Raw genomic sequence first — 23,418 nt, 5'->3', positions numbered from 1 at the left:
GCGCACAAGCCAGGAAACAAGACATCCAGACGGCTCTTGGATGAGACCTGTGGATCTCCTGCTACCAGGATCCAGGTACACGGATGACGGACGGATGACGGGGCTGGTAATAGTTTGTTTGCAGGATGGGTCTGGAAGGGGTCCGGAAATGACCCCTTATGTGACAGACTGTGGGCCAGATTCACATGCACGGTTGAATGGACAATCCAAGCGTTGTCTCCAGCATCTCACGGTTCTCATCATGTCGCCTTGTTCAATCGGGAAGAGCAGGGACGATGTTGGGTGTCCCGTGGAAGCCCAGACAATGTGGAGGAAGGCCTGGTGAACTTTACACCTGCATGCAGCGGGAACTGCTGTTTCTTGGCAGGCTAGCACGCTCTAAGGATCTGCCGTTCCCTACAAACACGTAGCGGGGTTGAAACATTGGGATAGACGTCAATAGACGACAGAACTACCATGGCTATATGCGACAGGGCTATCACTAAGAGCTGTTGAATTGATCAAAGTACGGCCTCTCCGCTTGCGGCGTGATCCTCAACATATGCCGCCTAGTTGTCCCCTCTTCGACCCTGAAGTCTCGCAGCGCAGAGTGCTGAGTGTTCCTGTTGTCGTAGACCACCACCGTGCCCGGCCTCCAATGAACCCGCAGGTGCCAGTCCTGACCTCTTTCGATATGGTCAAACAAGAATCCTAGTAAGGCGGCACTCTCTTCCTGCTTCATACCGACAATTCGTTTTGTGTACAGCCGATTGACGTAGAGAGAAAACTGCTTAGTGACGGGATGGGTTCTCACGACTGGATGGATGGTTTCAATGGGTTCCCGGATGTATCGGTCGCGGGGTCGTTCACCGAAGCTTGAGAGAAGCCGGAGTGAACAGCCTTCAAGCTGTGAAGTAACGTACGATAAGTTTCTGAGAGAGCGTAGTAGGCTGCTGTGGTGGAGAGGTAAAGAGTATCCCCTCCAGATGCCGGAGTGCTCAGAGGCAAGAACGTTGTCGTACCCATCCCGTTGCTGTATGCTTTCAGGTTCCAATTCGATGACGTGTGTTCATTGGCAACGGACTTACATCTCATAGCTCATGTCGCTGTGCCACTTCACGCTGGTGACATTGTCTTTGATCTCGTTATCTACAGCACCTGCTCTGCGTTGTCTGTCAATCGTCCATGTCTGCTTTCGTCGTCGCGGTGGACTTACGTGAAGTCGCGGTACACAGGGAGTAGTTCTGGGTAGTCCTTGATCTGACCGCCCATCTGATGGACATGCAGTGAACCGAAATGTCTTCCGTAGGCTTTCTGCTTTTCGGGTCCAATATCTGCGAAATCTTGGTCTCGGAAAATCACCACGCCACGCTCAGCTGCGAAGAGTGCCAGTTCATCAAGCTGGGCAAAGCTCAGTTGACTAAGTTGGATTCCACGGATTTCAGTGCCGACCGCTGGGGTAACCTCTTCATAGCTGACCCCAGTTGCCCCTAAAAGATTCTCCTTGGTCGGATCAGCCCTCAAACCGACATCGTCATGGTGGAACTCTTCCAATGGAGGCTGAGTTCCGGGTACGAAATGTGGCAGGTAGCTTTCATATTTATACTAGAAGCAATCAGAATTTGCCCATTAATATTTCATGATGGTTGATACCTACGTTCTCCTTGTCGTAGTTGATAGACGTTTCTGCCCGAAGCTGAAACGTTGGAGGGTCTTCTGTGACCTTCGTGCTTACTTCTGTCGCCATTGAGGTGGAGTTTATTGGTAACCTGGTAGAAAACGCACTCTAAATACCTCGATTACGCCAGAGTTGTCCAGTCTAATATAGAAATGGCCGGATGCTTATTTCCGTGTTGGAGGTTGTACAAGCTAGCACGCGATCTTGTTGTCCTTGTTGCGACATCATCCTTGGAGATTCGTCATGACATCTGTGCCCTCACATTGGTTGAAGGCACCGTATCATGTCTGCATCTTATCTCTCGTGACAATGCTGCCGACATCAATATCATCGAATTTCCCGGTAAAATATTTGGACATACGGCAGTTCTCCTCTTTTCTGATTGCGAATTCCAAATGCATTGCTTATTGCCGAAGACCCTGGGAAGCATGCACTTGCCGGCATACCTCATGCCTTTTGTATGGCTTGCATCGGACAGTTTCCGAATTTCTTGCCGCACTGAAGACATGGGATGCCTCAGAAGAGGATAGAGGATCATCATAATCAGAAACAATGGCGTGCTTCAAGTAGAAACGGGGTACGCTATAAGGATTGCACATGGCGAGGGATGAAGATTGCCTTCACACTTCAGTCAGCTTAGCAATTTGTTCACTTAACATTAAGAAACATGACCAGTGACGGCAGAAAGCAAGATTTTGAGGTGTCTACAGGCCCTGAGGTCCAACTCGCATCTAGCGAGGTTGGTAGATGGAGGGTTCTCTCACACGTCTCACGAAAGGTCTGGGGGGATGACCCACGAGAGCGTAAGTATGTTCGGAAGTTGGACACCTTCCTCTTGTGAGTCGGGCTCTTATTGACTTGATTTTGTTGCAACTGACCTTGAAGACAGCTCTTACGTACTTCTCGGGTATTTCATCAAGTACCTCGATCAGAATAACTACAGCAATGCGTTCGTCAGCGGCATGCAAGAAGAGCTTGATCTTTATGGCAATGAGAGAAACCTCCTAAACACATACTTTAACATTGGTATCATTTTGGGTACTATCCCAGCCCAGATGATCCAGTTAAAATATGTACGTCCGTCGATTTGGATACCGGCGTGTGAACTCGGGTGGTCTGCCTTGACAATGATCATGGCGAGTGCCAAGAATGTGGAGACGGTATGCTCAGTCTCTGTCGCTCTCAAAGACTTGAAAGTAGAACATTGCTGACCAAGAATCGTTAGCTTTACGCTTTGCGATTTTTCATAGGACTTCTCGAGTCATGTTCCTTCCCAGGTTTCGCTAGCATACTGGGTAGTTGGTACGGCAAGTCTCAACTCGCCAAGCGTATGGCTTTGTTTGAGCAGACAGCTGCGATTGCTGGTATGTTCAGTGGATACCTCCAGGCAGGGCTTTACACTGGCATGAATGGGACAGCTGGGCTGTCTGGCTGGAGGTGGCTCTTCATCATGGATGGTCAGTCATCGGCACAACTCCGAGGCAATGTGGAGCTGGTGTTGATCGTTCATAGGAGTCATCTCGATACCGATCGCTTTGTATGGATTCTTTGCGCTTCCTGACTTACCACACAATACCAGGGCTTTCTACCTCCAAAAAGAAGTAAGGGGCCATCTCCTGTATGAAGTTAGTGGAGATCGACGTATAATGCAGGCTGACCATGATCAACAGGACCGTGAATATGGCATGGAGCGCATCAAAGCTATGGGTCGCAAACCACCATCGAAGCTGACTCTGAAGGCCATTAAGGAGATATACACTTCATGGCAGCTTTGGGCTTTCATACTTCCGTACCTGATGGTGGCTGAAGCTGGGTCCGGTACCGGATATTTCAACCTCTTTCTTAAGTCGGAGGGTTATAGCGTCGTCAAGACGAACATCCTCCCGACGATAGGTTTGTCTAACAATTACTGCGATTAGCTTCGACATGAAGAGTGCTGAGACCTTATGTATTTCCAGGAAACGCCATACAGATAGTCGCAGCGTTTGGTATGGGCTGGCTTTCAGATGCCACGGGTAGTCGAGTACTGACGGTAATGTTCGTACAGGCAATGGTGCTTGTGTCGAACATCATCCTGTCAATATGGAACGTTCCTAAGGCGGCCTTGTTTGCGGCCTTCTACTTGAGCTATACCGGCGGTGCGGCTCAGCCAATTGTCATCAGCTATGGGCACGAGATCACGCAATCCAATGCAAATCTCCGACAACTGCTGGTCGCTACGGGCAATATCTTTACCTACACCTTCAGTGCTTGGATGCCCGGTAAGTCTTATATCATGCGGAGTGCTTTTTATCTTGCAAGTCTTAATGTTCGGAATGCTAATGAAGTCCTGAAGTTGTGCTATTTCCGACATATGACGCCCCCAAGTACAAGTATGGTTACCAGATACTAATTCTCTTCGGCGGGCTGGCCGTTGCGGGCATGTATCTGCTTGACTTTCTGTACAAACGGGACTTGTTAGTTCAAAATCTTGGAAATGAAACCATAGGAGAAGCATTAACGTTCAAGTAGGAAACGCAACCCACAGCTTTACGAGGTCGAGCAGCAATCCGATAACGATCATCTCACGTCAGAGAGACGTCGTGACGATAGTTTGAGGCCCAGTCGCAATGATTTTGAGAGCCGATACGGAACCGTCGGACACGTAGAGACATCACTCCGGGCGAAGTAAATCGAAAACCGCTCATCGGACTAGTCAGGATCTTCCAAGTTTAGTGATGATCTAGACAAAGAACGGGAGAATTGGCAATGAACTGTGCGCTATCTATAGACGTAGGCATCTAGTTGGTCTGGATGGCAAGTCCAAGAATGCATGCCGGTGAACATTTACCAAACCGCAAAGAAAGTGGCCATGAGCGTTCGACGTAGAAATCACGGCTGGGGGAACTTTTGATAAAAGGTAGAAAACTTCAAGTTATCTACAACTTGGTATACAAGCTTGGGGGCATATCATAGAAAAGTGCCATAAGCGAGCTATATACTCATGTCTTCCGGCCAGTTCCATGACTTCTTCAAGTGCGCTAGTCTACCTCAAGATGTCAGCTCCCTACTCTAGGTTCCAAGGCGAAAACTGGCAAAGAAGACGGGCCAACTTACATCAATGATACATCCCAGCTGAAGTCATCTGCAGTATTTGATAACAACTCATAGAGTACATCTTGTTCTTCCCGTATGGTGAAACGGTCGCCCGCCAAGACTATTGCCATGCAGGCCGATCTGTTGATGAGTGAGTGATTATTCAGAAATCCCGAGAGCTCATCAACCTACATATGAGCCGGATTACATGGGCTGATCGAGTCTGCCATGCCGGCAAGAATTTTCACGTCGGTAAAGATCTCATTCTACAACATATACGTAAGCAAAAAAAGAAGAAAAAAAGAGAGAGACAAAGAAAGTGCGGCTCCCAGGCAGTGAAGACTTGCATTGATCGACCGAGCTGCTTGCTTGGATACTTTAGCCAAGAGTTGAGCATCAGGATTATGTATCGTTAAGAGAATACGGTTGATGTGATAGAACAGAAGCCCCATTACGACAGAATCGTTTAACAGGAATATCTCTGGAAAGAGGCTACCACGTAATGGGGCTTTTACCAAGACCGGCATGAACGACTCTGGAACTGACCTCATCCACTTCGCAGCGTAAGATACCAGCTGGTCATAGGTCTCGCGGGACTTGTTTTCCCCATAGCAGTAGTTGAGTACGTCGACGGTGTGGAGGCACATCCGCCATGCCCAGATATCGTCGTCCGCTGGTCGGAGGGAGCGATCGAAGTCAACATGCTCTATTTCGAGGTCTAGCTTTTCGTTTCGCATGACGGACCGGAAGATTTCGATGCGTATCCAGGCCCACATTGCTGCCTCCAGGAGAGTGCCATGCTCGGGAGTCTTGATGTGCGTGGAAAGGAACCTCCATATCGGGGTTACAGGTGTCTTTTGACACAACGGTGTGACTATTATGAAAGTCAGCGAGACTGAGTGCATGGCATGATGTCACAAATGCTTTGCCAGGTTCTCGAGTTCCATGCAGCCAGGCAATGAAGCCATAGCCTTAGGCAGTGGGAGGACGCACTATAAATATTCTCATAAAGCCTGAGCAGAACGGCGGCAGCAATATGTGCCTCATCGACCTCGGGAACAGCGTCATCCAAGGCAGGCTGTAGAAGCTCCATAGTCATCTCATAGTATCGTTCTGCAGGCTTATCAAAGAAGTTTAGGCTATCGCCCTCATCCTTCGACTTTGCCGACACAGCTAAGACAGCATTGAGCAGCACGGGGCTGAGAGCAGCATGCTGCAGAAGAAGAACCGAGATCCGATTGTGTGGGTCGCCATAGTCGAAGGAGGCCGCGATGAACTCCCTGAAGTGGCGAACTAAATCTGCCTCACGACGGTCTTCTAACGGAAAGTTGGCGGAACTGAAGGATCGACGCGGCTCGGGCAAGCTAGGGTCGTCGCAGTGGCTCCCGCTACCAATTTCGCTGATGGCGCTTCGAGGCACTGGTGAGAAGGACCGCGGCGCATCGTCTGACTCCAAGTGGCCTGACGATGGGCTTCGGAAAGCAGGATGAGGGTGTAGGGCGGGTAGCTTCGTCAAGGGGTACGGCTGGCCTTTCTCGATGGGTAAAGGACTCTGGCCAGTTTCGTTGGCAGCAGCGTCCGAGTTTCGGCTTGGACGATTGGTCGATGACGGCTTGATGAATTCATCTTGTCTTTTCTTGGTCCGTCGCGGTGGTAGTGCTGGTGGACTCGGGGGATAATCTTCGATCGAGATGAAGTCTTCGTCGTCGGAGTCGAATCCATCGTTGTGGAGGCTGTTTATATCGGCGGTCTCGTCGATGAAGCGTATCCTCTTCCCCGCCACCCGGCACCACTTTTGCGTATCTGAGAACTCATATTGGGGCTCCCCTCGATTACCATCTGTGTCACTGTAGGTTGGAAGCAGTCAGATGCGTGCCTTTGGGCTGGGGAGACAACTAATAAGAGAGAATAGGGATAAGCAATTCACCTTGGCACGGTAATGTGTCTGAACTTGAGCTTGGTACCGCGGACACAAGCCCTGCCTTTCCGAACACACTGCCCGCAAGGGGCTCCTTTATCGCCTTTATGAATAAGTCAGCTATTGGAACGGAATGCCGTCAATACTCCCACTGTCGAAGGGGGGCGTATCCACCCCCGCACTTACATTTGATATGTCTGGGGAAGGCAATACAAAATCAGGTTAGTGAACTGTCCGGGGCCACGCGGTAGATCGATCCGTTCTCGGTCTCGGGCTGGGAGCGAGGGGTTCTGCGGCAGAGGGAAATGGCAGCCATCCCCGCGGGTTCCGCAAACCTATCCGAGAGGCCGGGGCATTGGCTACCCTTCCTACCAAAGTAAAGAGGGAATGATTTACAGATGAATGACAGCTTGAGTAAATGGTCTCCAGTAACGTACCTTGAGCGACAGCTTTCGCAGCCCGGCCTCCTTACGGTTCCCGGACTGGGCATTTGAGGCAAGAAAACAGCGACTGTCTCTCACTTGCACTGCAAGGCGGTTATTCCTCTTGGGCGGCGGCAAACGGCTCAGGTGGGACGACAGAAGGTGAGCAACATGTTTGTGGGGGAAAGGCGAACAAGAACTGGCGGCTGGTATGGGATGTGGGCAATGTACACACCATTGTAACTCGGACGATTGACCGGGGCCTTTCGCGCAGTTTTTTCCAAGTCTGTCGAACTAAGGAGGGATTTCCGTGCGGGGATAATAATTGGAGACGTGCGGTAAGAACGCCGAATGTCGCCGATGGCGCGTCAAAGTCATCGTGGCCAGATGTTACAATGATAGTCTCGTGCAAACTGCGTGCCGGTAGGCGTCTGGTATTGAATTTGGGTTTGAGCTTATGTAGTCTTTTGGGGTTGATAGACAATCACAATTGAGTTCATAGCAATTCGCGAAGAAGGCGCGATCAAAACCGTAAGCTAAATTTATAAAAGAAATCATGGGTATCCTCATCTAATCTCGTTATTTCCGCCTTACGGGGAGCCTCAAACCCCAATGAAGCTTTAACACCATATCTTTTTGCGAGTAAACTACCTTACGCTGGCTTCTGCTGGGAATCGGCACCTGCTTGAGTTGATCATGATCTCATAACTGTCTGGGGTAATGGGAATTCAAAAAGTCTCCGGATTTCTAGACCCAAGTCTAACAACAGACCGTCGCGGAAAGCATTGCTCTATTCAACTAAAAGAGTAAAACTTGAGCGAAACCCCCAAAAGATGATCCACTGACTCGGCCTCTGCCCCGGACCCACTTCCCCGCGCTCGGGATCGCCACGGCGCGCGCGAATTTTGCCTCGTTGGTTGTGAAGGGTAAGGCTTTCCGTTGGCTGACAATTGCTCAGACGAATTGGGGGTCATGATTGGTCTGTTCAGCCAACCTTTCTCGATGTTGTTTGCAACAGCTTCAGCCTCTAGCCATGGCATTTTGCGCTATCAGTTTCCCGAATGCCGCAGAACACCGGTAGGAAGGAAGTTCCAACCGTATTCAGTATCATCGTGAGTATGTCTCGTTCATATAATCACTGTAGATGCTCCATATTCGTGCATGCCAGCGCCTTGGTCGCCTATATAAGATGAGGAGCTCGTGCCTGGTCTGCCAGATGATTCCAGCATGCCAGTCTTCTCTCTTCATCCATCTTGTTGACTCACCTGCATTCATACCCCTTCAAAGACGCTTGAGTAAATTTTCCTGTCTATCCACGAATCACATACACAAAAATGGTCCAGAAACTCAGAATCGCGGCGTCTGGCCTTGGCCGTATGGGCAAGCGTCATGCCATCAACTTCCTGCACCGCACCCCCCGCGCGCAGCTCGTTGCCGCCTTCACACCGGATGAGAATGAGCTTGTTTGGGCACGACAAGAGCTAGAGCCTCACGGAGTCACTCTCTATACCGACTACGACGAGATGCTCACTCACGAGGGCCTCCAAGCCGTCGTCATTGCCACCGTTACCAAGGTGCATGCCGATCAGGCTATCAAGGCCATCAACAAGGATCTTCACGTCCTGTGCGAGAAGCCCATCTCTCTCGACCTCGCCAAGGTCAGTAGCTTCCAACCATCAATCTTGCAGACTCATTGCTTATACTCCGCAGTCCATGGAGGTCGTCACTGCTGCCCAGCACAAGCCTCATCTCAAGGTCATGTGCGGCTTCTCCCGCCGTTTCGACTCATCATACAGGGACGCCTTTGAGAAGATTGAGACGGGCTTGATCGGCAGACCTTCCGTTATCAGATCTCAAACATGTGACAAGCATGATCCCAGTGGCTTCTTTGTCAAGTATGCGGCCCTGAACGGCGGTTGTTTCGTTGACATGAGTGGTTAGTATCTCTCCCGATTATCCAAAAGTGATTGGCTGCCTATACTAATAAACACTACAGTCCATGACATTGACCTGTCATTATGGTTCTTTGGCGAGGACTCCCAAGTCAAGTCAGTGTCAGCATCCGGTATTACAGCTGTCTCTCCTGAGCTGAAGGAGCACGGCGACTGCGATAATGCCGTCGGCATTGTTGAGTTCTGGGGCGGCAAGATCGCCTACTTCTACAACTCGCGTATGATGGCGCACGGACAAGAGGATACCACAGAGCTCATCGGCACCGGCGGCAAGCTCACAGTCAATGGAAACCCCCAAGCCAACTTTGTCAACTACTACGGGCCCCAGGGTATCACCAGGGAAGTCCCCGCCCACTACTACGGTCGGTTCGAGTATGCCTTCGTCCAGGAGGCAAACGAATTCACTGCCGCTGCACTGGACAACACCAAGTTGCCTCTCAAGTTGACCAACGCTGTCAAGGCTGTCCAGATTGGGTCTTACCTGCAAGAGGCGCTGGAGTCAGGCAAGAAGTTGTACTTTGACGAGATTGGTCGGCGCCTTGAGAAGCAGGCGAAGTTGTAGACGATGTTATAGGGGACAGATAGAAAGTTTTCCCTTGCTTAATGAAATAGAAAGTCTTTATTCAGTTGCTGTCTACTGAAGATGCTGTACCAGTCTGCTCACTCCCGTTTAACTGCTTTATACAAACGGGCACGTAGATTCATACGCACAAACTTCGGCATTAAGGTCAACTAAGAGCTAGGATATGATTTATAGATTATGATTCCTTGGCAGGAAGCAGAGATAGCCCGCAGGCTGCATTGACTTTGCCGAAACCTAACGTCTGTCCTAGATATTGGCTAAAAGCTTCTTCTCCGCGGAAAAACGTGATAGAGACAAGCAAGGCCGTGGAGACTTTCGGTTTTATCACTTCCGAGCGTCTGCAAAAAGATGCCCAAAGGCACTGTTGCAACTATCTTGTGACCACTGAGAGTTCAGTTGCTCCTCCAAGTCTTTCGTGCGCCATCCAGTCCGTTGATGTAGTTTGTCGAGTAAATCTAGGCTTTCGCGTTGCTCTTTGGGGTCCGTGAGATATATGCCACCTGTAAATGCGAACACGGACGCACTAGTCAGTCATATGCTCATTCAATACAGGATCAGGCAGGGGCGCTTACAGGCTCTCAATGCATGGGCAGCTGTAAAACTAGCATTGACTACCAGCGGGTTGCTGATCGCGAGACCTAGAAGGAGACGGAAGTTATCCAGAACTGCTTGCTGAGCGGTGTCAGTCTGATGGTACGTTGATGCCAAAGGCTTGGAACTGCCGACTCACCTCTGACTCCCTTCTCCGCCTAAAGGTATCAAGACTCGGTTTGCTTAGATATGGGTTGAAAATGTGCAAGATCATGCGTGCAAGACTGTAATGTTGATATCCCACCACTAAAAGCACAAGTTGTTAGCTTCCACAAGGAAAGAAGGCGAACTTTCGATATTTAGTCTCACCATGAGCAGGATGCGTCATCCATACCGTTGGAAAAGCAGACCCGTTGGCACTGGTATCATGCGGCGGGTCTACCCAGAGAGGATCCGCATGCCAAGGGTTAGAGACGAGCCAGTTTCCGAGCTCCTGGTTGAGTTTATTCCATCGATCGAGGTCTCTGACCATGGTGGGTTGGAAGGCGTAGGCGCAGGCCTGGGCGCACAAAAAGACGGCACGGTTGGCAAGGCACTCGGGATCGGAAACGACGAACGAGCTAGAACCTTTGTAGCTGTCCAAGTTGATGCTCAGAGGCTGGGATTTGACCAAGGCGACCCAATAGTCCTGGCGCAATACGATCCAACTCGCTGCTTCTCCCAGTCCACCTTTACTCGCGAGGCTGAACATGGAGTTGAGAAGTTTGGAACTGCCGGATAAATGAACGCCAAAGTCGGTATCTTCAAAAAGAAAGTCAATTTTCAAAAGACAATCGCAACCAAAGTTGGCAACTCTCACCAGTCATTTCTTCGTATTGTCTCAAGATTACGATCGCCGCCAGAACTTCTTCATTCAGGGCCTCTGTAGAGCTACCCAGGATCGGTATCAAGATTTGCAAGGCGTGGCTGTAGTAGGTAGAAGGTTTGGAGTCATCGGTTCCTTTGATGGAGCAGAGGCTTCGAGATGCCAATGCTATGATCGCGTATGCAAGCAGGGGTGAATGACATGCTCTTTTGGGCACTTCTGTTCCGAAATGTCGACGTTTGTCGCTCACATCTACCTGTACGATTCTCAACATTAGCTCTCGACCACTATGTCTGAGTCCATGTACTTTCAAGACGATCACTTACCCATGTAGAGAGATCATGAATGTAGTGCATGAACAATCTCGCCTTTTCCCTGTCTTCGAATGGTCTTCCGACGCCATGTTGACTCAACGACGGGGAAATTGAGATGGATTGGAAAGAGTCATCCTGGCTGTCTCTGTATCACTGCGTCAACAAAAGCTTGAAACATAACGCAACGCGCCAGACTTACTTTGCGACTATATCTTCATCTAGGCCTCTTTGGCCAGCCCGCCTCGCAACGCTGATGTCTAGGAGCGACGGCAGAGGGCTCTTCCATATCTCGCCAGCCAAATCATGCTCAGACATCCCTCAACATGCCCACGATGCTGTCTTGAGGCAAGTTGATGTCGTCGTGATCGAGCCGAGATGAACCAAAGTCATCAAGCTGTACATACTCAGACAGGCGTCCGGACCAAGGATTGTTACAATAGGCCTCGTGGTTACGGATACACGTACGGCTATTCGTAGAGACGTGGACTTCGCGTAGGAAAATGTACGCGGAGTTTGGCGGATTACATTTCCTCTTTCGGGCTAGGATGTGGCGGTGCGGAGAGGGAAAGATTACCCTCTTGGATCTTTTCGCATGTTCTCAAGGAGCTACCCGCAGGCCGAAGGCCCAATCATAACAACCCCGCTTTTCATGGAGCCGACACGGAGTAGTCCGCGACCTCGGGCGTCACTTCAGCCTCGTTATTTTTGAAGCTGAAAATATCACTAAAGTTCAAGATCCTGTATAATCTCAAAGGTTATTATGTTATTTCTGAAGAATACCCAATAAGGTCGATCAGTAGAACTCTTTTTTTAATTGCCGGTGATTCAGGCGTTTATCAGTTGAGTCAGTCACTCACAAATTAAGCATATTCCGGTCCAAGGCCTGCAGTATCAACGCACGAGATGGCTGTCATCTCATTGCGCTCAGACTTCGGCTAACATGTGAAACTCGATTATGCAGCTTTAACTTCTGGATCACTACGTAGATCATTGGCTCTCCACTAAACCTACAGATGTACTCGAACCCTAGGTTCGCGATTTGACTAGGGTACTAATTTCATCATCATTGGCGTCTCTGAAGATGGCATGCATCAAGCTATTGGGGCCTTTTCGATTCGCACTTTACCGGTGTAATGATGTACTGCTAAGGCTCATGTAGTTACTATAATGCAATTGCTACGAAACAGGGCGGTGAAGGTAAATATGCAGCATCGGTGGGTTACAGGGATAAACATACTGGACACTTGTGGTTTGCAACATTCTGGATTCGATGTGTATCCCACCGCTTATACTGTAGTGGTCAGTCTCGGCATCTTAATGGCATTGATGTATATCTTTGCAGACTCCAATAGCCCACCTAGTACGAGTCGGAGTAGTAGCACGAGATACTGTAACAAGGTACTTACTGGGATGACGTGCAGAAGTGTAGAAGAACTCGGACCGAAGTATCGCGATGGAATTACTAATACTGTAAAGCCACAGAGCGCCACGGAGATGGCCGGTGGTCACGTTATGGAACTTCCTGTCAAACTGAAGAGCAAATGGCAAGCCAACTTCAATGAATGGTGGATTATCGGCAACTGGACCGATCCGCGACCCACGCCCGATCCTATATCTGTAAATAACAAGGTGCCGGGCGCTGCCAAGGTTCATGGCACGCTCGCCAAGCCAACTTTGAGATGAATCTAGCCGAAGTAGCCAATTGCTTTAGAGTTGCCCGACCGGCAGGTCGGCCGGCAAGTCAAACCTCGGCGTTAGCAGAAGTCGCTCACAAAATATCATCACGGACTTATGTGTGCATGATCTTGGAAGCAATCTTTACGCAGTGACACAAGTTTATTGAGACATCTAATTGCAAGAAGCCGAATGTAAGATACGTGTACGAAGGAGAACACTCGGCATCCTGCACAGGACTCGGAGGGGAGATGCTGCCTAGGCGATTTTCCACCCATCGCTAAGATCCGCGGGTCTGTTTCGTGAAGTCATTCGTTGGGAGCATCTAGAGAATCTGGCATTTAGCCGCCAGGCCGATAATTTTCAGCATCGGTAAGAAAGGATGAGCTCCAGTCACTAATTGACGATTATCATGAGACCATGGGCTTGACTTATCTATTGCGCGGAAAGGTTGCAGAACGCGGATTGACTTTGGGAGTAACACTCGGCGTGGCGCCGTACATGCGTTTCAGCGGGCCTGGTGACTTGGGAAAGACAGACTCCGACCCCATACCCATATGCGATTCCAGCGTGAACTCAGTTAGCCTTGCCACTGGAATCGGAGTAATACGGTCCTGGAAGCAAGTGATAGCTTTGGTGAACGCGGACAGCCAGTCTGTCTTCTCCGATGACTTTGCGAGCGAGTTTTCAGAGGCCTTTCCCGTAGACTCTGGGCTCATCCTCTTGAGTGGGCCTCCCAAACTGAAACCAGCTATGGCATATCTGATTGACGGGCCTCAAGAGGATATGTTCATGAATGACCCCACCCCTCATCTGTGGCAAAGCCTAGGTGGGGCCGTCGGACGAGGAGATATTGTTCTCGCATTCATGGATGAATAGATTTAGCGGATGTGAGGAGGAGACTTATTCAAGATCAAAATGGCGGAAAATGCGAATGAGCATTTCCTAAATCCGAAGAGCTCGAGTAAATAATCTGGCCTCTGGCAGAGTAAACTACCTGAAGCCGTTGCGGTCCCGAATCAGGCAGACGAGAGGCGCCATTGAAGTCAAGGCCACTACCACAGAAGAGCGTGGTAAGATCCCTAGAATTGTATCAGGTAAACATTAGCTATACCATCAAAATTTCCTGCGGAAGCGCAGCCTCCGAATGCACACTGATTCCTTCAGGAAGGTTATCATGCTCATCTTCGCTAGAAGCCGATATTGAAAACCGCCCGGGCTCATCTAGGGCTTTCAGATACGTGTCTATCACGTGAACCGGCGGCGCGACGGGCAAGGCGTGATGCCACTGAACTCCCACCACTCTCGGTTTGACAGACACTTCAGATCCGTATTCGGCAACTTGAATAGCCGTATTACATAGAAGAGCTGAACCTCTGGATTAACACTCTCCATAATAACCAGGGTAATTGCTGGAGTTGAGATCTCGTGAAGTCGATGCTTCATGAAGCCGTCGACGGGCCTACCTCACACTCCGACCCTCGTATTCCATCGTGTACGACCATAAGCTACATGTACATGATGACAGCACCTATAGCGTCCATTAAGCCTGCGATTCTTACCCTCTACAATATGATCCTTTGAAGTCGCAATTATAAGTATGATATAGAAGAACATTGCCGACAATGGACGACTAGAATTAATCACTTTCACAGAACTTGCGTCTTAGGATAAGGTAAGTAGCGATATTAATCATATTAAGCGCATTGCTGCTACCCGAGACACAAAAGCACGCTGATATCAACAAAAAGCCTCCCAGATCCGCTTCCCACCCCCTCATCGTCTACTGATTCTGGCTCAAGATCACATCGGCAGCCTTCTCACCGACCATGTACGTAGACACGGCAGTAAACGTGCCAGGAATCCTCGGGTACACCGACGCGTCAACAACTCTCAAGCCATTAACCCCACGCACCCTGAAGCTGGAGTCGAGCACAGCCATCGGATCATTATCGGCGCCGATAGGGCACGTCGACGAAGCATGGTGACCCCACGCCGTATCCTTGATATACTGCTTCACAGCCGCGTCGCCCTGGACGCCTGCGCCAGGCAACTCCTCCTTGATGGGCACCAACTGCCGCTTGAACGCGTCGCGAGTAAGCTTCACGGTCTCCGTCATGGCCTGTAAATCAGCCTCGGCGTTGCCGGAGCCGGTATCAAAGTAGTTGTAGAGAATATCCGGCACGTCGAGCGGATCAGCCGTGCGCAGCGTCACCGAGCCGGCCGTGTTGCGCGGGTGAGACTTGAGAATCGCCCAGGTGAACCAGTCGTGCTCAATGGTCGCGTTGACGCTGTAGCCGGGGAAGTAGCCCCTAAAGTTGACGGGTCCGCCGAACGCGAACACGTCCCACTCGTTACGCTCGGTGGTGCTGCTCTTGTAGAACATTGTCGCCGCAAAGCCCGAGGACTCGTAGATGCCGCGGTCGCCGAGGATAGGGGTGTTCCAGCGCGCGAGGCACGGGTCGGATTGCCCGTTGAAGCCGAAGGTGCAACCGTTAAGAGCGCTAAAGTCGGCGGGCGTGCGACCCTGGACGGCGATTTCGTAGTGGTCTTGCAGGTTCGTGCCGACGCCGGGGAGGTCTTTAACGATGGGGATGTTGAACTTGCGCAGCTCGGCGGCCGGGCCGATGCCACTAAGCTTAAGGATCTGCGGGGAGTTGTAGGCGCCGCCGGCAATGATGACCTCGCGGGAGGCGGTTGCTGTGCCGCGGGTGCCGGCGCCGGCATTGCGGGAGCGGGGGCTTGCGCGGTACAGGTATTTTCCGTCGAGGAACTCTACACCGGTAGCCTTAGGCGGAGAGGAGTTGTCGAAGAGGACTTTGGTGACGTGACAGCTAGTGCGGACGTCGAGGGGGTATCGCTTCGCGCCGGTGATAGTCTTTGCGTCACGGACGGCGACGATGAACTCGCGGGAACCGACACGGTGGGCGTCGTTGGAGGAGATGGGGATCTGGTAAAAGCCAGGCGTCGTGTCGCGGCTGGCGGCCACGTTGTTACCATCGCCAGCGAGCAGGGTGGCGATGTTGAAGACTAAATTTGTCTCGTTTCCGAGGGCGAATGCGCCTCCGGTGACAAGGCTCAAGAGCTGAGGGTCGAGAAGGGCGAGGTTGAGAGGGGCAGTCTCGGTGCTGTACCAGCCATTGTATCCATGGCCAGGAACACCGGGGAGAAGGTAGCGGTTGTTTTCCATCCGGATGAAATAGTTTCGCATGTTGTCTGCTGACCAAGACGAATCACCGGTGAGGCTGGCGATGTAGTCAAAGTCGGAGCGGTGAGGGTAGACAGCAATGAGTGCATTATGGGCGGTGCAGCCTCCGAGGGTGCCAGAGCGAGGGTACAGAGTTCCCTTCATCGTGGAGCCGGAGGGCGGGTTGAGGCCGGTGTACTCGCCGCCACCTGGTGTCTCGTATGTGGTCTTGAAGTCGCGAGCTTGCCTTGCTTCGTCGGCATAGTGGCGGACGAAGAAGTCCCATGCCATGGCGTCGTCTTCGGTGGACTTTGCTTGGTAGGCTGGGACGGTGTAGTTCTCGTTGGCTCCCTGGTCATCGCCGGCTTCGATGAGAAGGGTTTTGCGACCGGCGAGGGCGAGACGGGCAGCCAAGACTCCGCCGCCGGCGCCGGAACCGACGACGATGAACTCATAGCCGGTCAGGTCGACAGCAGCGACGAGACTTGTGGAAGCGGCGAGGAGGCCGAAGAGATTTGTTAACCTCATGGCGATGTCTATTGTGAAAAGCGGCTTGACTGGAGTTGTAGGTTGAGTCAGACATGGGAAATCCAGAAGACGATGATAAACTTGGGATAATACACACCTTGAGAGATTCGTCGACGCCGAGGTATCCGTAATTACTTGCAGATCTTGATACCCATCCCACGAGGGATCGCCAGCTCTTATAAGCCACGATCGACGAGGAACATATAGGCGCATATGGTGGTGATCTCTTTGGGGAGGCAGCTAGTGGGCAATTAATCTCCAGGGACTCGGCATGACGAAGAATGCCACCTTGATCCATGTCCGCGCCGCTGCGCTTAGAATTAGTCGATAGCCCGGACACTGTTCCGGGCCTTCTCGGCGCGGGGTCACTGGCTCGGTCCGCCAAGACATTGCTGGCGCCTCCCTTTCGTGCTTGATTGAGTCAAGCTTTTGAGTTGTCTTTTTGGGAGAGACAAAGGAAAGTGACGACATTGTAGATATTTGCGAATTCCAAACCAGATCAAGGGGCTTTAAGAAGCGGCGAAGGTTTATCAAGGGATACGAGAACCTCAACTATTAGACCAGGCACGAAGGGTTGGTAGGATATTGAGTTATTTTCTCCTGAACCTAAGGAGCCAGTGAGAGGAGAAAGCTGATGGGGGAAATATCGAGATTGGTCCATCTGGAAGAAGAATATCGGATCGAGAAGTTATCGATGTTGGGTTACTTCGGGGCTGCGCTCGTGTTGAGCAGCACAGATCATCTGATGCAGACATAGTAGTCACTCAGCCGGGCCATTCCTTGCACAGGTCCTCATCTCAACTTTTGGATCCCTGTCGTCCGAATGCTCGCAGGCTACGCAAAACGATTTGCGGTTGCTGTTTGCCCCCTTGGACTAGGTAAAATTTACAGTTCACTAGACCGCGCGGGATGGCCCTTCGCCGGACAGGGTATCCCATGCTCTCAACGCCAGCAATTCAACGACCTCGAGGACGACATTAGACGTGCGGAGCGGCGTTCGCAGGCGGCTTCACTTTTCGGAAGTGGCTGCGATGACGATCATTGTCGCATACAGCAGTGCTCTAGCAATCTGCCGAGACTGTTAGCACACCTCTTTCAGTGATGGCGGTTCGCTAGTCTTTTGCTAGTGCTTGCCTCACCCTCCGCCGCGAGCGCTGCAATGCAACACTGAATCTTGAATTGGCGGGTCTTCCCCGCACTGCACTCACTGCAGTTCTGTACTCCGTAGTCTGCTCTGCGGGTTTGGTTGATCTCGGCCGTGAATGTGCTCCGTCGAGAGAGGGGTGGTTCGGGATCTCATGCAAGACTGAGACTGCGAGGTGATGAGTTACGCGCGAAGTGATGGAAGCTACCGAGGTAAGTTGTGAGACTGACAGCGGGCGGGCGACTCAACATGACGGAGATGGCGTAGGAGTAATTCTTGAGCCGGTGGGAGGCTTAGCGGCTCATTTTCCGCAAGTCAATTCGGGCGGTAATGGAGTTGGGGCCAGATTGTGATTTTGGATTTGTTGTTGAGCAGCAACTGTCGAGGATATCTCAACCGGCCCTTCTCTATCGCATCTTGCGTCAATGCCCATCAGAGCGTCTGCCGTTCAAGGAGAAAGCATGCTGAGATTGGAGATATCGTCACCACTGTCAAGGCGAGTGAAGGGTAGCATTCGAGGTCATGTCAGGGCGTCAGCATATCCTCCCTGTTTCTTGCTTCTTCCTGTGTCCCTCCCTTTCAAGTGTCCCATACCTAGCGGACATGGAATACCCCGAGACCCCAACGGACTCGAAAAGACGACAAGGATGGGAAGAATCGCTGCAGCGAAGTTTGCGAATATCTTGCTGTTCACGTGCGAAAGCAATGAATCGCTCCTCGAAAGATCGACAGTCCTTGCTCGTTGACGTGGTACCCATAGAGTTCGGACAAAGATCGACCGGCTCCCCAGTCCCAGCCACGTTGTCGCGACCTCGCACATCCGCACTGACTTGCCAGCCTCGGATCTCTTCACCGTTGCCAGTCAACCGGATTCAATGTCGGGCAATTGAAGTAATATGTTGCGAGGTCCTCGCATTATTCAACATCACCAGTCTGCGCTGCCTCTTCGAGACGACATGGTTGCCGAATCAAGCTAGAGGTAAGGTAGCGTGAGGGGGAGGATTCGTGGAGCGGAGTCGTGAATAAGCTTAATACGCCGAAGCCCAAGTCGTGCAGCACAAGTGCAGTTTTTTCGCCGCCGGCTGTGCTGTTGACTCGGGAAGACTTGATGTTTTGGCTACGATGTTTGGCCGGTAGGGGGAACAAACCTTCCGGGGAGTTCGTTCGCTCGTTGGAGCCGGAAGGGAAGGAGATGGGAGCTCTTTGCATACGGCTCTCTGATTGGCCCCTCGGCAGCCCGCGGTATCCCGTGGTTGAGACCCACCCGACGGAGCTCTGACCCGACAACTCATCCTTCAATTACAAGCTGAAGCGCACACGTCTCAACAACCAGCATCTGTAGTGTAGTGGTTATCATCCTTGCCTTCCATTCTTCGGATCAGCAAGGGACCCGGTTTCGATTACCGGCGGATGCATCACGCTGGTTAACTTTTTGCATTTTCCGTGAATGATCTTAGACCCCTCCCATTTTTGATTCCTTTCAACGTAGTTTCCATCATTTTGTTTTCGAATCTCTCGGAAAGGTGTGCAATCGCACGGTTGGTGGTGTCCAATTGGACGCGCAGGTGCAGAGTTCGAATGAAGCGTTTCGGGGAAGACCTGCGATTACGTGACTCCGACCAGGCACTTTGGAGAATGATGAAGGGTATGTATGTATGCACGAAGTCTTATATCTCCCCTCTAATTCTCAGTGAACGACTTCAACAGGTGCAATGTACAATTATTTCAAAAGCTGTCATTGTCTTGAAGAGAGGAGTGGACTTGGATTTCTCGTTCCTGGCAGTGTATGTATTTGAACGCAACATGCGGCCACATTGATTATCATCATCATCATCATTACAACTACCTCGAGCTACATCCCTGCCTCAGACGATAATAGCATTAAAGTAACCCCCCCCCCCCCCCAATATTTCATCCACCCTCCCTCCACTCAAATAGTAAAAGTCCCATTCACCCTCAAATCCCGACTGCTAGCCCCAACCCAAACCCCATACTCACCCTCACTCAACCGCCACTGCTGTGCACTCACATCCCAAAAGCTCAAATCCCGCCTCGTTAGCGCAAACTCCACCGTCGCGCTTCCGCCCGCCTCGACATATACCCTCTCGAAGCCCCTCAACTGCTTCGCGGGCGTGCCCTCTACGGGAATACCAACATACAGCTGCGCGACCTCATGGCCGCCCACGCCGCCCGTATTCTGGACCGTCACGCTCACGGAGACGACTTCCTCCCAGAGTGCGGGGTGTCCGCCCTGAACAATCGCGACGCTCGGATCCGGGATACCGGCGCTCACGCCCGACGCGGCACTCGCGGAGAGGGAAGAGTAGCCAAAGGTAGTATACGATAGCCCGAAGCCGAATTCGTACCGGGGCGAGATCCCGTCGCGGTCAAAGGCGCGGTAATCGATGAATAGACCCTCCGTGAAATCGTCCTGCGGGAACGGGCCCGCTTCGACAGTCGAGTTGAGGAGGTTACCGTAGTCTGTCTCGGCGCGGGCGACGGTGTAAGGGAGTCTGCCGCTGGGGTTGACGTCGCCGTAGAGGATGTCGACGAGGGAGTTGCCCGATTCCTGGCCGGGTAAGCCGGCAAAGAGGATTGCTGTCACGTTGGGATGGTCTGCCCAGGCTTCGACAACGCGGGTTCCTGTAGGAACTTCGGTTAGCGGTGGCTATGCTAGATAGTAGCATAAGACTTACCGGCAGAGTGCAACACGACAATCGTGTTGGAGCAGTTGGCCGCGACGTTGTTGACCAAGTTATCGCTAAACTCGTCCGTCAGGCTTGGTCGGTCGTATCCCTCTGAGGCCCACGCGTTGATAAAGACCAGACATGCCTCCGAGTTGACGTAGTTGGGCTGCGGGTTCTCAGAGTAGAAATCCCACTTAACCACTCCGCCGTCCGCGATAACACGGTCCTGGATGGCCTGGAAAGGAGTAATGACATATGGCGGCGTCGTCGTTCCAGAGCCGCCACCAGAAAGCAACGTCCCGTTGAAGGTATCCGCCAGTACAGTACCCCATGACGGGCCATAACTCGTGCTGCCCCACGGCGTGGGAGGCAAGCTAGCATCGTAACCGTACACCGTCAAGAACTTGGGGTTCTTGAACGGCAACGTGCCATTGACGTTCTTCACCAGCACGGTACCGGCGGCGCCGATCTCGCGAATGATCGCCTTGTGCCCGTTCTGCACGTCGACGGGCGCGTGCTTCTGGAGGTTCGAGTAGGCTCCGACGGCTGGGTAGTCGTCGCTGTCCTGGCCGATGTAGTACCACGCCGCAAGGATTCTTGTCGTCATGTCCTCGACGCGTTCACGGGTGACACTGCCGTTGTTGACTGCCTCGACGAGGGATGCGCCCCAGAAGGCTTCGTTTGGCATGACCAGGTCGAGACCTGCGTTTGCGGTTGCCACGCCGGCGTGTTGTGCGCCCCCTGTGGTAATTGTAAGCAGCGGCCATGGAGACCAGAAAGCAAGAGAAACTTACAGTCGCTGACAACGAACCCTTCAAACCCGAGCTCAGTCTTGAGGACTCCATTGAGCAACTTGGAGTTTTGGCATCCGTACGAGTTGTTGGCGCGATTGTAAGAACACATGACCGACGCAGCGCCCTCCTTCAACGCATCCATGAAAGGGAAAACATAAAGCTCATGCAACGTCCTATCATCAACATTGGATGATCCGGCCTCGCCTTCTTCAACACTCGGGTTCCGGCGGTACTCCTGCTCGTTGAGAATCCAGTGCTTCGGGCACGCAATGGTTCCAGCATCCTGCATTCCCTTGGTAATACCACCGACGCCAACAGATGACAGGTACGGATCATTACTCAGACCCTCCCAGTTTCTGCCGCCGCGCGCGATACGACCCAGGGGTCCGCCGACGGGTCCAAGGCCGACATTGATACCCTTACCTCGGAACTCGGCGCCCAGGGCCTCGCCGTAGGCATACGAGAGGTTCTTGTCCCATGTCGCACCGAGGTGGATGCCGGAGGGGAACGCCGAGACAAATTCCTGCGCGCGGACGCCATCGGGGCCGTCTTGGAGGCAGATGGGCTCGATGCCGAGACGAGGAACGGAGCCTGTGTTGCCGGTGCAGAGGCCATCCCAGCCATGGGTGAAGTTTGCGAGTTCCTCGACGGTCATCTGAGCGGCGAGGGACTTTGCGCGCTGGTACGCTGTGGCCCATTTCTCATTGGTCGTTCCGTTTCCCACGGCTATTTGGTTCTTGGTTAGGTTCATGTCACGGTATGCTCAGGTTAAGAGAGAAGTCAGTACTGACGCGTGGGGTAGACGGCTGGACTTTGGCCATAGTAAGGATCTGTATCATTGGTATAGCTATCTTGAGCAGCGCAGAGCGTGAGGCCAGCAAGGGCCGTCGCCAACGTCGAAATCAAGTTGTTGACCATGTTGAGGACCCAATTGAAGAGCACAGCTTGAGCTTGCAAACTCTCTGCTCCATGGTCCCCGTACGCAGGAAATCCAACCACTTAAGAACTTCCCCTCTTGTCGTGCCTTTTCCCACGTCATCTGTCCAACTTCTCCTCGGACTGAGATGAGTCGACGGCCGACATCTAGTCCCCGGCACCGCTGCGCAGTACTGTGCACGCCGTCGGCCCTTCTCCCTAGTCGACGGTGTTCCCATGATCACATTCAACTTTTCGCCGCAGCCAGATCCACCTCCACTCGGAATCCGTCTTCCAGGAGTCAAAAGGCACAATGATGATCTCATCAACGATGCGACGCCGGCCACTTGGGCAAGCTTTTTACGGTGGTAGTCTGTGTGGAAACCCCATGTCTCCCCAAGTCGGGAAAAACTCCATGTCGGTCCACGTTGTTGGTGCCATTTCTCAACGGTGCGGGGGAGAAAGGTGTGGATGGCCGTTGGTGGCTAGTTTGCCTAGTTTTGGTAGTCCCATCGCAGGTTCAACCAGCTAAGGATGCGAAGCCAGGCCACGAGTAGTTCGTCTGGAGATATTCCATGCAGCCTGGAGGCTCTTCGGCGGTATTTTCTTCGGCGCGCGGGGAAATCGTGGGGAATGGAGAATGGAGAATGGAACGACCGGGGTTGTTTTAGATGGCAGGTATTATAGGTAGCAATACCGGAGAGTATTCCCATGTCACCTCCGCATCTCCAGCGCGATGCGATGCCGGCATGTGGGAGAATGCGGGGAACGTCGTAAGATTGGGACTGGTCGAATTCCACATCTAGACTAGTTGGAGTCCTGGGACGGAAAGCTCTTCGGCAATGAAGTTGGTCAACTCGTGTCCGAAGTCGGTTTGTAAGTATCAATTCACACAATACTCCTCCATCATCGTCGATGAACGCGGTGGGGTGGCAGCCATCGGGAAAACACCGGTTGTGAGAACGTCTGACTCACGAAGAGCGTGCGAGCAAGACGTAGAAGCGAGCCGGTTCGATTGGCTCTTCGTCCTTGCTGGCCTATTTCAGATGGAGACGATTGTAATCCCCTGTTGGTTCGTCCGAGTGGCGTGGTGTATGAATTCTGGAGTAATATCTCCCGGGTCATGCCTGTCGGTACTATGCCATGGATTACCACCGATGACGGGAGGGCGG

General features: G+C 52.1%; 7 protein-coding genes across 7 annotated transcripts; 2 read left to right on the top strand and 5 right to left on the bottom strand.

Annotated features, from left to right (window-relative positions):
* Positions 1–481: 481 nt before the first annotated feature.
* Positions 482–1,726, bottom strand: CCOS01_12415 (uncharacterized protein; the record flags this gene model as incomplete). Its single annotated transcript, XM_060460564.1, has 4 exons — positions 482–1,019; positions 1,068–1,142; positions 1,196–1,584; positions 1,637–1,726. 4 exons carry the CDS (start codon positions 1,724–1,726, stop codon positions 482–484), a joined length of 1,092 nt encoding a protein of 363 aa, XP_060308612.1.
* A 598-nt stretch (positions 1,727–2,324) lies between these two features.
* On the top strand, positions 2,325–4,328 carry CCOS01_12414 (pantothenate transporter; the record flags this gene model as incomplete). Its single annotated transcript, XM_060460563.1, has 8 exons — positions 2,325–2,494; positions 2,547–2,817; positions 2,883–3,114; positions 3,170–3,258; positions 3,328–3,550; positions 3,616–3,918; positions 3,993–4,113; positions 4,169–4,328. The coding sequence occupies 8 exons, from the start codon at positions 2,325–2,327 to the stop codon at positions 4,326–4,328; spliced, it is 1,569 nt and encodes a 522-aa protein (XP_060308611.1).
* A 302-nt stretch (positions 4,329–4,630) lies between these two features.
* CCOS01_12413 (uncharacterized protein) lies at positions 4,631–6,966 on the bottom strand (the record flags this gene model as incomplete). Its single annotated transcript, XM_060460562.1, has 7 exons — positions 4,631–4,682; positions 4,754–4,873; positions 4,925–4,998; positions 5,248–5,606; positions 5,726–6,579; positions 6,660–6,753; positions 6,882–6,966. 7 exons carry the CDS (start codon positions 6,964–6,966, stop codon positions 4,631–4,633), a joined length of 1,638 nt encoding a protein of 545 aa, XP_060308610.1.
* Positions 6,967–8,406: 1,440 nt separating this feature from the next.
* Positions 8,407–9,586, top strand: CCOS01_12412 (oxidoreductase; the record flags this gene model as incomplete). Its single annotated transcript, XM_060460561.1, has 3 exons — positions 8,407–8,730; positions 8,783–9,008; positions 9,069–9,586. The coding sequence occupies 3 exons, from the start codon at positions 8,407–8,409 to the stop codon at positions 9,584–9,586; spliced, it is 1,068 nt and encodes a 355-aa protein (XP_060308609.1).
* A 345-nt stretch (positions 9,587–9,931) lies between these two features.
* On the bottom strand, positions 9,932–11,632 carry CCOS01_12411 (uncharacterized protein; the record flags this gene model as incomplete). Its single annotated transcript, XM_060460560.1, has 7 exons — positions 9,932–10,107; positions 10,180–10,279; positions 10,338–10,444; positions 10,508–10,939; positions 10,998–11,259; positions 11,330–11,462; positions 11,517–11,632. 7 exons carry the CDS (start codon positions 11,630–11,632, stop codon positions 9,932–9,934), a joined length of 1,326 nt encoding a protein of 441 aa, XP_060308608.1.
* Positions 11,633–14,774: 3,142 nt separating this feature from the next.
* On the bottom strand, positions 14,775–16,706 carry CCOS01_12410 (GMC oxidoreductase; the record flags this gene model as incomplete). Its single annotated transcript, XM_060460559.1, has 1 exon — positions 14,775–16,706. One exon carries the CDS (start codon positions 16,704–16,706, stop codon positions 14,775–14,777), a length of 1,932 nt encoding a protein of 643 aa, XP_060308607.1.
* A 3,074-nt stretch (positions 16,707–19,780) lies between these two features.
* CCOS01_12409 (glycosyl hydrolase family 3 N terminal domain-containing protein) lies at positions 19,781–22,249 on the bottom strand (the record flags this gene model as incomplete). The annotated part of the gene is made up of 4 exons (XM_060460558.1): positions 19,781–20,493; positions 20,547–21,278; positions 21,332–22,057; positions 22,123–22,249. 4 exons carry the CDS (start codon positions 22,247–22,249, stop codon positions 19,781–19,783), a joined length of 2,298 nt encoding a protein of 765 aa, XP_060308606.1.
* Positions 22,250–23,418: the final 1,169 nt, after the last annotated feature.

The sequence above is a fragment of the Colletotrichum costaricense genome (assembly GCF_030867565.1).
Source record: "Colletotrichum costaricense strain IMI 309622 chromosome Unknown Scaffold_15.1, whole genome shotgun sequence".
In the NCBI taxonomy this organism is placed as follows: Eukaryota; Fungi; Ascomycota; class Sordariomycetes; order Glomerellales; family Glomerellaceae; genus Colletotrichum; species Colletotrichum costaricense.
This window is presented reverse-complemented; position numbering and strand designations above follow the sequence as displayed.